Here is a 12,029-nt window from a genome sequence, read left to right on the forward strand (position 1 = left end):
GAGGCCATGAGAGTTGCATGGCCTCTGTTTGTGGTAGGCCAGCACCTGCTTTACAACACTGTGTTTTGTATGTGCACCTGTAAATGTGTTTACTTTTACGAAAGACAGGACAGGCAGAGGCAGGCACCAGCATCCTCCCTCTTCTGTTGGCTCTGTAGTCTGTAGAGAGGTGGTTATGTGTAGGGAGAAGGGTATGTTTTCAGTTAAGCCCGAACGGATGGGAGCTCCCTGCCACTTGCTCCCGGGGGCCACCCAATCCCGGGCATCCGTGAAACCCCGACGAGGGTTCGTGTGGCTTGTCCCGCTTTCCTGCTTTACTGGCTTCACTCCCTTTGTGACTTTGGACAGGTCACTTCCTGTCTCTCAGCCTCAGTTTCCTTATCAGTGACAGGACTGGGTTAGGCAAGATGATCTCTAATATGCCTGAAAATGGAGCCAAGAGTAGGGTAATAAAAGGAAGTCGTCTAGTTACTGATTAAACAGCATTTCTGGGCTAAGTGGAGCCTGGTATTCACAGTGCAGGGACGACCAGGGCCCTGCCTATGAGCCAGCGCCATGGCCGACAACTTGCTCCACGGCCAGGCTGGGGTGGCCCTTGGGCTCCGCCGTGCATGCTGTTGGCCACCTTCCCCTTCCCAAGGGGTTTGCTTTCCCATATCCCAGAATACTTGCTCCCTGAGTTCTGGAAGCTGACCACAGGGAGGTAGAAAATCAGGATCAAATCTGGAGCCGCCACCCAGTGACTGTGTGATCTTGCAAGGTCACCATTTCTCCCTGCCTTTCTGTAGAACGGCAGTGAGGGTACCAGTCACGCATGATTCCAGGGTTGTTGTGAGGCTTGGGTAGGAAAACAGTTGTGAAATTACCCTGTACATTGAAAATAAACATATGAAACTATTATGTTACATTTCTTCCAACACATATAAACATAGACACACAGGGACTTGAGAGTCTGCCTGCCAATGCAGGGGACACGGGTTCGAGCCCTGGTCCGGGAAGATCCCATATGCCATGGAGCAACTGAGCCTTTGCACCACAACTGCTGAGCCTGCATGCCACATGCATACTGAAGCCCGTGTGCCTGGATTAAAAAAAAACAAAGAACAAAAAAAAAACTTACACAGTCTGCTCAGAGATTCTAGCTAATAAATAAATAAATAAAAACATCTGTTGCCTTTTTAGTAGATCTCGAGATCCGGTGATGTAAGTCCTCCAGTGTTGTTCTTTTTCAGGGCTTGTTGCATTTCTATGTGAATTTCAGAAGCAGCTCATCAGTTTCTACGAACAGCCTGCTGAGGTTTTGATCAAGATTTGTATTGACTCTGTAGGCAAATCTGAGGAGAACAGACCTCTGAACTCTCTTGGGTCTTCCAATCCATGAACACAGGCTATTGCTTGATTCATTTCTGTCTTTTAAATTTCCTCTTACCAACGTTTTGTAGTTTTCAGCGTACAGGTGTTTTGCATCTTTTGTCAGATTTTCCCAAAAGTATTTCATATTGTTGATGTTATTGTAAGGGTTTTTTTTGTTTTGTTTTGTTTTGTTTTAATTTCCAGTTGGTAATTGTTAATGTATAGAAGTACAATAGATTTTTAGATACTGATCTTATATCCTACAACCTTGCTAAACTCACTTATTATTTCAATAGCTTTTTTGACTTACAAAGCTGCAGTAATGGAGACAGGGTGGTATTAGCATACAGATAGACAAAGAGATCAATGGGATAGAATAGAGTCTGGAAATAGACCCGTGTATAAAGGGACAACTGATTTTTGACAAAGGTGCAAAGGCAATTCAGTAGAAAAGGGATAGTTTGCACAACAGCTGTTAGTGGATATCCATATCCAAAGGGGAGAAAAAGAAAAAAAAAGAACTTTGATCCATGCCTTGCACCATTAAAAAAAAATTTTAACTCAAAGTGGATTCTAGACCCAAATGAAAAACCTAAAGCATTAAAACTACTGGAAGAAAACATAGGAGAAAATCCTTGTTGCCTTGTGTTATGCAAAGATTTCTTAAATACAGCCACAAAATCAGAATCCATAAAGAAAAACCTGATAAATTGGACTTCATCAAAATGAAAAACTTCTCTTCTTCAAAAGACACTGTCAAGAGAATGAAAATCCAAGCCACAGACTAGGAGAAAACCTTTGCAAAGTATATATCTGATAAAGGACTTGTAACCAGAATACAGTAATAAGAAACTAAGCAAACCAATTTTAAAAACTAGGCAAAAGATTTGAAGAGATACCTCACCAAAGAAGATAAACAGATGGCAACCAAGTACCTGAAAAGATGCTCAACGTCATTAGTCAGTAAGGAAAAGGAACTTAAAACCACAGTGAGATACCACTATACTTCTGTTAGAACAGATAAAATGTAAAAGACTGACCACATCCAGTGTTGGATAGGATGTGGACAACTGGATTTCTCACACACTGCTGATGGGAGTGTAAAATGGTACAGTCACTTCGGAAAACAGTCGGGCAGTTTCTTAAAGAGTTAAAGGTACAGCTGTCATACAGTCTTGCTATTCCACTCAAGGTATTTGCCCAAGAGAAATGAAAGCATATACCAGTACAAGGACTCATACAGGAACGTTTATAGCAGCTTTATTTGTAATCCCCCCTACCTGGAAACAACACAAATATCCGTTAACAGGTGACTAGGTAGACAAATTGTGTTATATCCATTCAATAGGCTACTACTCAACACTGGAAAGGAATGCACTGTTAATATAATAAACATAGTAACACAGGTGAATCTCTTATGTTGAGTAAAAGTAGTGCTGAGTAAAAGTAGACAGTAAAGAGTACATACTGTTTAATTCCATTTATATAAAGTTCTAGAAGAAGCAAACTAATCTTTACTGATGGGAATCAGATAAGTGGTAGATTGGGGACAGGAAAGGGAGTCAGGAAGGAAAGGAGGAGGGAAGAGCCAGGAGGAAACTTTGGAAGGTGATGGATAGATTCATTATCTTGATCATGGTGATAGTTTCCTGGCTGTATATATATGCCAAAAATTGTACACTTTAAACATGTACAGTTTATTTTATGTCAGTTGTACCCCAGTGAAACTATTTTAAAAATTCCATAGAAGGTTTATGAGAGTAAGTTTTTAAAAAAATCCCAAAATAGAACTAAATGACAAAGAAATGTAAAGTATGAGAGAGGGAGAAAAAGCCAGATAGGCATGTAGAGGATGTACTCCTTTAAAAACATTTATTTTATTGGAGTAGAGTTATGTTGTGTTAATTTATGCCATACAGCAAAGTGATTCAGTTACATATATATATTCTTTTTCATATTCTTTTCCTGGTTTATTACAGAATATTGAATAGTTCCCTGTGCTATACAGTAGGACCTTGTTTATCCATCCTATATCTACTAGTTTGCATCTGCTAATTCCAAACTCCCAGTCCAACCCTCCCCTGCCCGCCCCCCCTCATCTTGGCAACCACAAGTCTGTTCTCTGTGTCTCTGAGTCTGTTTCTGTTTTGTAGATAAGTTCACTTGTGTCGTATTCTATTTTTTTTTTTTTTTTTTGGCCGCACCTTGTGGCTTGTGGGATCTTAGTTCCCTGACCAGGGATTGAACCTGTGTCCTCAGCAGTGAAAGCGTGGAGTCCTAACCACTGGATCACCAAGGAATTCCTATGTGTCGTATTTTAGATTCCACATATAAGTGATATCATATGGTATTTGTCTTTCTCTTTCTGACTTACTTCGCTTAGTATGATAATCTCTAGGTCCATCCATGTTGCTGCAAATGACATTAATTCATTTTTTATGGCTGAGTAATATCCCATTGTATAAATATACCATATCTTCTGTATCCGTTCATCTGTCGATGGACATTTAGGTTGTTTCCATGCCTTGGTTATTGTGAATACTGCTGCTATGAACATTGGGGTGCATGTATCTTTTCAAATTATGGTTTTCTCCAGATATATGCCCAGGAGTGGGATTGCAGGATCATATGGAAACTCTTTTTTAGTTTTTTAAGGAACCTCCATACTGTTCTCCATAGTGGTTGCACCAATTTACATTCCCACCAACAGTGTAGGAGGGTTCCCTTTTCTCCACATCCTCTCCAGGATTTATTATTTGTAGACATTTTGATGATGGCCATTTTGCCTGGTGTGAGGTGATACCTCGTTGTAGTTTTTTTTTTTTTTTTTTGCGGTACACAGGCCTCTCACTGTTGTGGCCTCTCCTGTTGTGGAGCACAGGCTCTGGACGCGCAGGCTCAGCGGCCATGGCTCACGGACCCAGCCACTCCGCGGCATGTGGGATCTTCCCAGACCGGGGCACGAACCCGTGTCCCCTGCATCGGCAGGCGGACTCCCAACCACTGCGCCACCAGGGAAGTCCTATTTGTAGACATTTTGATGATGGCTATTCTGACTGAGGTGATACCTCATTGTAGTTCTGATTTGCATTTCTCTAATCATTATTGATGTTGAGCATCTTTTTGTGTGCCTGTTGTCCATCTGTGTGTCTTCTTTGTATATTTTGGAAATTAAGCCCTTGTCAGTCACGTCATTTGCAATAGATGATGCACTTCTAAGCTTTGGTGTTCTGAAATTTCAACATGATACCTTTTGTTATGGGTGCTTTTTCATTTATCTTTCTCACCATTCAGCGAGCCCTTTCAATCTGAAGAGACATACCTCTCTTTGGTGCTTGGAAGTGTTCTTCTAGCATTCCTCTGATAACATCCTCTGCCAGACTCAGGAGCTGGGCTCAGGTATTTATGGAGATAGAGGTGAGACAGGGAAGGGCATTGTTAGAAATCCCCAGAGCCCCACCTCCATCCCAAACAAAACTGCTCCTACCCATGAGTCCCCCATAAGGGATGGGAAATCAGTTTCTCCAGACTTGAGGACAGCAGGTGCCAGAGGCTGGAGTGAAGGGGAAAACAGTCTCTTCTCTCCCATGTTCTGAATGGTAGTGGCTGAGTTTAAATCACCCCACCCAGAAGATTAGAAAACTATTCCCTGCAGTAACTAAGCTATCCCATAGGAAAGGTCTACACAGCCTAGCAGGTGGGAGTGCCCAGAAAAACATCTGGCTAGCCGCTGAATTGTGGCCCAAAGTGAAGCCACCTGTGGACAAGCCATGCCCACAGAGCTTCTGAACAACCTTTAGGACTTCATTCCTAAATATGGGTAAACAGCCACACATCCTCAAGCATTTGAGGAAAGCCTTCAACACGGAAGAGAAAGTCAACAACAGAGAAAAGTTACTCAACAGAAACATTAGGATGAGAAGATTTTGCCTCCAAAATTCATAAAATAAGAGAGAACTCTTGGAAATGAAAGTTTTGATAGCAGAAATGAAAAACTCAATAGAAAGATGACAAAACAAGATGGATAAGTAAAGCAGAGGATCAGTATAATAGAACTTACAGAAAGAGAAAAGAGAAAATGCAGGGGAGGACATAATCTACGAAATAACACAAGAAAGTTCCCCGGACTGAAAGATACGAGTTTCCAAATTCCAAGGGCAGGTGGAGAGCTCAGTGTAGTGAAATTTAAAGACCCAATTCAAAGCATTTACTCAAGACTTTCAGAGAAAGATAACAAATCATGAATAGAAAATAATGGATTTGTACTATTATCATATTTCTCCAAAGCACAACTAGAAGCTGGAAAACATTGGAGCCTTCAAAATTCTAAGTGCAAATTATTTGAAACTTATAGTCCTATACCCAGCCAAACCATCAACAAACGTGAGTGCAGAATTAAGGTCCTTCTAAACATGTGAAGTCACAAGAAACGTGCCTCTCTGGAAACTACTGAAGTATGTGTTCCACCCAAATGAAGTAAGCCAAGAGAGATGAGACATGGAATCCAGGAAATAGGGGTTTTAACACAAGAGGGAGTTGGGAATTCCCCGGAGGTCCAGTGGTTAGGACTTGGTGCTTTCACTGCCATGGCCCCGAGTTCAATCCCTGGTCAGGGAACTAAGATCCTTCAAGCTGTGCAGTGCAGCCAAAAAGACAAAAACAAAAACAAAACAAAACAACAACAAACCATACACACGAGGGAGTTGAAGGAACTTCCCAGGATGATGGTGGAGGAAGTTCCAGACAGCAGCGATGGGAAAGGACAGAGTGCCCCCAGGAGGAAAATGAAATGAGAAGTTCTTTGACAGACTTTATATGTGGAAGATGAGAAGAACATAACAGTGCTCTTAGATTGTATGGAATGACTTGGGTATATGTTAAAAAGAAATCCAAGTAAATGAAGATTCACAGCAGGAAAAACAACTCAGTTGCAGTGAGAAGCAAACAATAGTGAACAATATTTTCAAAGGCTAATAATGAAAACATACAGTATGGATATAATTTTTTTTAAACTTTAGCCCCATAACTATTGGGAGGATGGGTGAGAGACAGAGAAGGAAGGGCATTGAAATCCACCCTGTCATAATAGGAAGTCAGCTGATTTTTATATAGACGAATCAAGTTACTGGTATTGGCATATTATTTAGAAATATGGAGACAAATTCCAGAACAAGCAGCTTGGAAACATTTCAAGTGCCTCTGGGCTGTGTTTTTTATTTTCTTTTTAAAAATTTATTTCTTTTTGAGATGTAACTGACACAATAAGATGTATACCGTGTTGATTTGATACATTTATATATTGTAATATGATTACCATGGTAGGGTTAGCTATGGGATGTGTTTCTGTGTTTGATATTAGATAAAGTCACAAATATAACCAATTAGGAAACTAAAGTTAGAGAAACGAGTATCCAAATGTGGCAGGAGTGGGGAGAATCTTCCACAACAGCGAGTAAATAGGTAATGTTTGAATGTGACAAATCATGAAATGGCAGTTCAAGGCCATCATTTACAGTTATGAGGTTAATACCAAAACAGCCACATCTGTAAACTTAAAAATGGCCACATCTGTGGAATTTGGGGTGGGGCTACTGCTTTTATTACACACCCTGTTGGAGTAGGTATGAGTCAGTTAACTCTAAAAGGGCCCAGCCCGGGACTTCTTTGGTGGCGCAGTGGTTAAGAATCCACCTGCCAATGCAGAGGACATGGGTTTGAGCCCTGGTCCGGGAAGATCCCACATGCTGTGGAGCAGCTAAGCCCGTGCGCCACAGCTACTGACCCTGCGCTCTAGAGCCCGCAAGCCACGACTACTCAGCCCGTGTGCCACAACTACTGAAGCCCGTGCGCCTAGAGCCTGCGCTCCACAACAAGGGAAGCCACCGCAGTGAGAAGCCCGTGCACCTTAATGAAGAGTGGCCCCAAGCCCGCGCGCAGCAACAAAGACCCAACACAGCAAAAAATAAAATCAATAAAATTAAAAAAACAATAATCATAAATGAGTAAAAGGGCACAGCCCCTCCCCGGGTTTAGGGCAGCAGATAGAGTGTGTGCCGGAGGGCGGAAAAGTTGCCTACCTGTCACCGCCTGCTGCAGGCACCTCACCTGCCCGCCCGTACTCACGCCCCCCTCTTCCTGGAGACCCTCCGCCATCCTGTTTGTTGGAAGTTTTGTTTGTTTTTCACGCTCTTGGGTCTGAGCCTGGGTGTGGATTCCAGTAGAGACCTGGCCTTCTCAGCTCACCTTGGGGTCCTGGACTGGGAGACTTCAGGCTCAGAGCAGAGTGACTTGTCCTGCAGCGGCACGGCAGAGCTGCCCAGTTTACTGACTTCTTACTTTTGGCCGGTTAAACATTGGTGGAGCAAGGGTTAGGGTCAGGGCATGCAGCGCAGCTGCCCGAGGCAGTCCTGGCCCCGCGCTGGGCCCTCATCCTCCTACATCGAAGATGATTCACGTAGCTGACAGCCTCAGTGACTGGGGTCAGGTGGGCTGCTTGCTCCCCTTTTATTTAAACTCCCAATTCTTAAGCAGCACGTGCCTGGGGATGCACGGAGGGGAGGCCACTGCTCCTTCCTCCCGGCTTTTCCTTCCTGGATGGACCTGACAGCATGGAGAGGTTCTGCCCGAGCCGGGCTGGAGGCTGCTGAGGCCGGGGGTTCTGACCGGCAGTGCACTGATTTCTCTGTTCAGAACATGAATGGCTTTGAGGAAGGCGTGGAGTTCCTGCCAGCCAACAACGCCAGGAAGGTGGAGAAGGGTGGCCCGCGGCGGTGGGTGGTGCCGGTAGCCGTGCTGGCTGGCCTCCTGGTGCTGTCCCTCATGGCGGGGCTCCTGGCATGGCACTTTCAGTGTGAGTGGACCCTCCTCCAGGGGCCCTCCCAGGGCCGCCTGCTGTGAGCGGGAGGGAGGGAGGGTGCGGTTTGGGGGGAGGGAAAGGAGGGCTCCTCCCACGGGGAGGTGATGGGGCTCAGGGTCTGCTCTCCCGGGGTGGCTGAGGGCAGCTGTGACAGTGGGGGGACAGGAGGGCGTGTGTCCCTTCCTCTGACCGTCGTCCTTCACTGTTCTCTCACAGACCGGAACGTGCGGGTTCAGAAGGTCTTCAATGGCTACCTGAGGATCACGAACGAGAACTTCCTGGATGCCTATGAGAACTCCAGCTCCACTGAGTTTGCAAACCTGGCCAAGAAGGTGAAGGAAGCGGTGAGTCCCGTCCCTGGGCAGAGCCCAGGCCCTGCTGTCGTCTCTGGCACGCGCACCCTCGCCCAGCAGAAAGGAGGCTCCCCTCTGCTCCCAGATGCCTGGGCTGGTGTGCGATGTGGGCTCCCGGGCACCTGGGAAGGGGCCCCGGGTCCCAGGAGGGAGGGAGCGGCCTGGGTGGGGGCCCGGGGTCATGGGCGCTCTCTGGACCCCCATCAGTCTCCTCTCCTTCCCTCAGCTGAAGCTCTTATACAGCGGGATCCCTGTCCTGGGCCCCTACTACAGGAAGTCAGCTGTGACCGCCTTCAGGTGGGTGCGGGAAGGCCGGCGGAAAGGCACTGCTGTGGTGCAGCGTCTGGGCCCCGCGGAGTGGTGAGGCCGCGAGGTCCTGCCTAGAGAGCCAAGGCCCCAGTCCTTGTCCTGACTTTATCTCCAAAGTACTTTTGCTTTTGCTAGTCTGATTGAATCCCTATGGATGCTGTGTGGCAGGTGGCATTGTCAGCCCCTTTCAAGTTCAGGAAGCAGGCTCTAGAAGCTGTGACTCAGTGTGCCCAAGCTAGAGGTAGAACCCAGACTCCATTCCAGGATTTTTCCCGCTCGTGAGCCTGAGCTGCACTGGCCCCCGCAACACAGCACGTCTGCTTGGGCGTGAGGCTGTGAGAGGAAGAGGCCCAGGCCTCGGGCTCAAGGGATCAGCAGGTGGGTGGGCGTACAAGAGCCTGGGGGCCGGCCCGGCCTGGAGAAGGTCTCTTGGTGAGGCCCCTCGGGAGGCTCTTAATCCTGCCCCGTCTTCAGCGGGCACCTGGGAGGGCGTGGGCCCCGGCACCTCAGGCTCGCCCCTCTCTCCCCAGCGAGGGCAGCATCATCGCCTACTACTGGTCGGAGTTCAGCATCCCCCAGTACCTGGTGCAGGAGGCCGAGCAGGCCATGGCGCAGGAACACGTGGTCACGCTGCCGCCCCGAGCCCGCGCCGTGAGCTCCTTCGTGCTGACCTCAGTGGTGGCCTTCCGTGAGTGCAGGGGCGCCGGGGCGGGCATTTGTCTGGCCTGGGGCATCCCGCCAGTGCCCAGGAGAGGAGGCTGCCTGCTGGCCGGCCCCTCCCTTTAGGGCAGTAAGGAAGCAGGAATAAGGAAATAGACACATCAGTAAATGCTTTACTCTCCCTCTTGCTCTTTAGCCACTGACCCCAGAACAGTACAGAGCACCCAGGACAGTAAGTATCCACCCTCCTCCCAAAGGAGAGGCGGGGGGGTATGTGGCCAGATGCCCCTTCAGTCAGGGGGGTCCCCCAGAGTCACATGGTGGTGATGGCCAGCACATCCCTCTGCCTCTCCCGGGCCATGAGAAGCCCCCTTCCCAGTCTCTCCCGGGTCCAGAGCAGCCTGGGACGCCTCCAAGGGGCCAGGCCTGGCTGCCTCTCCACCTCAGGCGGGGGTCCTGGTTGCTCCCCTCGTGGCCCTGCCCAGCTCTGCCCCATATCCTCTTGCCCCACACAGACAGCTGCAGCTTTGCCCTGCACGCCCGTGGCAGCGAGCCGGCCCGCTTCACCACGCCCGGCTTCCCTGACAGCCCCTACCCGTCTCACGCCCGCTGCCAGTGGACCCTGCGGGGGGATGCTGACTCCACACTGAGCCTCACCTTCCGCAGCTTCGATGTCGCGACCTGTGACAAAAGTGGCAGTGACCTGGTCACTGTGTATGACACCCTGAGCCCCGTGGAACCCCGGACTGTGGTGCAGTGAGTGTCCCGGGCGAGTGGAGGTGGGCAGCGGGAGCCTGGCAGCTGCCCGTGATAGGCTGGGCTTCCGGAATGACTGCAGTGGAGGCTGGAGGTTCAGGCTGCTGCCAGCTTGCAGGCAGCAGAGAGCAGGCGTGGCGTGGTCCTCGGCCCGAGCTGCAGGGGAGCATCTCAGAGGCGACTGTCAGCCTTGGCAAGGATGCCGGAGGCCCACAGGTCCCTAGATGCTGGGCGCTCCTTCACCTGTCTTTTACCTGCCGGAGTGGAGGTGCCACATGCTGTTGTATCTCTCTTTCTCTCTCTCTCTCTCTCTCTCTCTCTCTCTCTCTCTCTCCCTCCCTCCCTCCCTCCTTTCCCTTCTCCCTCCCTCCTCTCCCTTCTTCCTTCCTTCCTTCCTTCCTTTTTTTCTCTCTTTCTTTCCACGAGACTTGTGGGATCTTAGTTCCCCGACCAGGGATTGAACCCAGGCCCTGGCAGTGGATGTGCCGAGTCCTAACCCCTGGACCGCCAGGGAATTCCTCCACCTGCTGTTGTAAATGAAGGTCTCGTCGTTACTTAGCGATAGTGAGGTCAACAGTTGAAAAGATAGTTTGTTACTCACAGTTCCTGAGAGGTGGGGCCACACAGGGCCATATGGGGAAGCACCAGGGTCATCAGGAGGCAGAGGGGGCTGGAGGAAAACGTGGGCAAGAGCCGTTGCTGTAGATTCTCCAGGAAAGGCAAGGCAGGCCAGGGCAGCACCTTTGGACCGGCTGGTTTGAATAACTCCAGCGGGCTCTGGGCCCTAGGGCTGTCTCCAGTCGTCTGGTACCTGGGTGATCAGGGCAGGTGGAGAGTGGCCCGGAGCAGGGGGCCTCCACAGAGAAGGTGTTGGGGTGTGGGCTCTGGATTAGTTAGTCTGCATGTGAAAGTCTCGCCCTAGTCTTTACTGTTTCCAGGGATTGGCTAGCCCTGGGGGGTGGGGCTGCCTTTCCAGGTCAGCAAGCCCCAGGTATCAAAGCATTGGGGTTATAGTAAATAAAAAGGCATAGATAGCAGGTACACACTACTATATATAAAATAGATAAACAAGGACCTCCTGTAGAGCGCAGAGAACTATTTTCAATATCTTGTAATAACCTACAATGGAAAAGTCTGAAAGAGAATATATCTACGTATAACTGAATCACTTTGCCGTACACCTGAAACATTGTAAATCAACTGTACTTCAATCAAGAAAAGGCATACTGCACCTGCTGAGGGTGCCGAGGTGAATCGGAGGCTGCCGGTGGGGGTGACCTGCCTTCACTCGGCTCCCCCTGCCGCTCCCGACTCAGTGGACCAGAGCCTCCCACTGCTGCCTGTGGAAATGAGCCAGGCAGACGTTTCACAGCTAATAAGGGCTAAACTTCAGGCCCAAACCAGGAGGGAGCCATCTGCCGCCACAGCTTCACAGCCAGGACTTCGGTCTAAACACCCTTTTCATGCAGGGTTTCTTTCTGTTTCTCTAACTGATTGACTGTACAACAAATGAATACCTGGTCCTGGGCGGCAGGGTGGAGAACAGACAAGCACGAAGAGGACAGACGCCACTCATAGTCTTCCTATCTGGAAATAATCACTGTTAAATGTGTGTTGCACATTCTTATAGAATTTTTTGCTATGTGTAGGTTTGTGTATTTATTTTTTAAAAAGGGTTATGTGGCACACGTGGTTTTGTTATGTGCTTTGTAAAGATGGCGTATGTTAGGATCATCTTCCCA

At 48.4% G+C, this 12,029-nt stretch overlaps 1 protein-coding gene across 3 annotated transcripts in view; it reads left to right on the plus strand.

Annotated features, from left to right (window-relative positions):
- The window catches only part of ST14 (ST14 transmembrane serine protease matriptase), a 58,529-nt gene that overhangs the window by 12,739 nt on the left and 33,761 nt on the right, over positions 1-12,029 (plus strand). For all 3 annotated transcript variants that reach the window (XM_022556243.3, XM_089915832.1, XM_089915831.1), the window contains exons 2-7: positions 8,044-8,203; positions 8,426-8,553; positions 8,789-8,859; positions 9,402-9,559; positions 9,728-9,763; positions 10,047-10,287. In XM_022556243.3, the coding sequence (XP_022411951.1) occupies positions 8,044-8,203; positions 8,426-8,553; positions 8,789-8,859; positions 9,402-9,559; positions 9,728-9,763; positions 10,047-10,287 (794 nt within the window). The remainder of the gene's footprint in view (positions 1-8,043; positions 8,204-8,425; positions 8,554-8,788; positions 8,860-9,401; positions 9,560-9,727; positions 9,764-10,046; positions 10,288-12,029) is intronic.

The sequence above is a fragment of the Delphinapterus leucas genome, chromosome 7, assembly GCF_059928025.1.
Source record: "Delphinapterus leucas isolate spDelLeu-1000000601 "Yukka" chromosome 7, BTC_Dleu_Yukka2, whole genome shotgun sequence".
Lineage (NCBI taxonomy): Eukaryota > Metazoa > Chordata > Mammalia > Artiodactyla > Monodontidae > Delphinapterus > Delphinapterus leucas.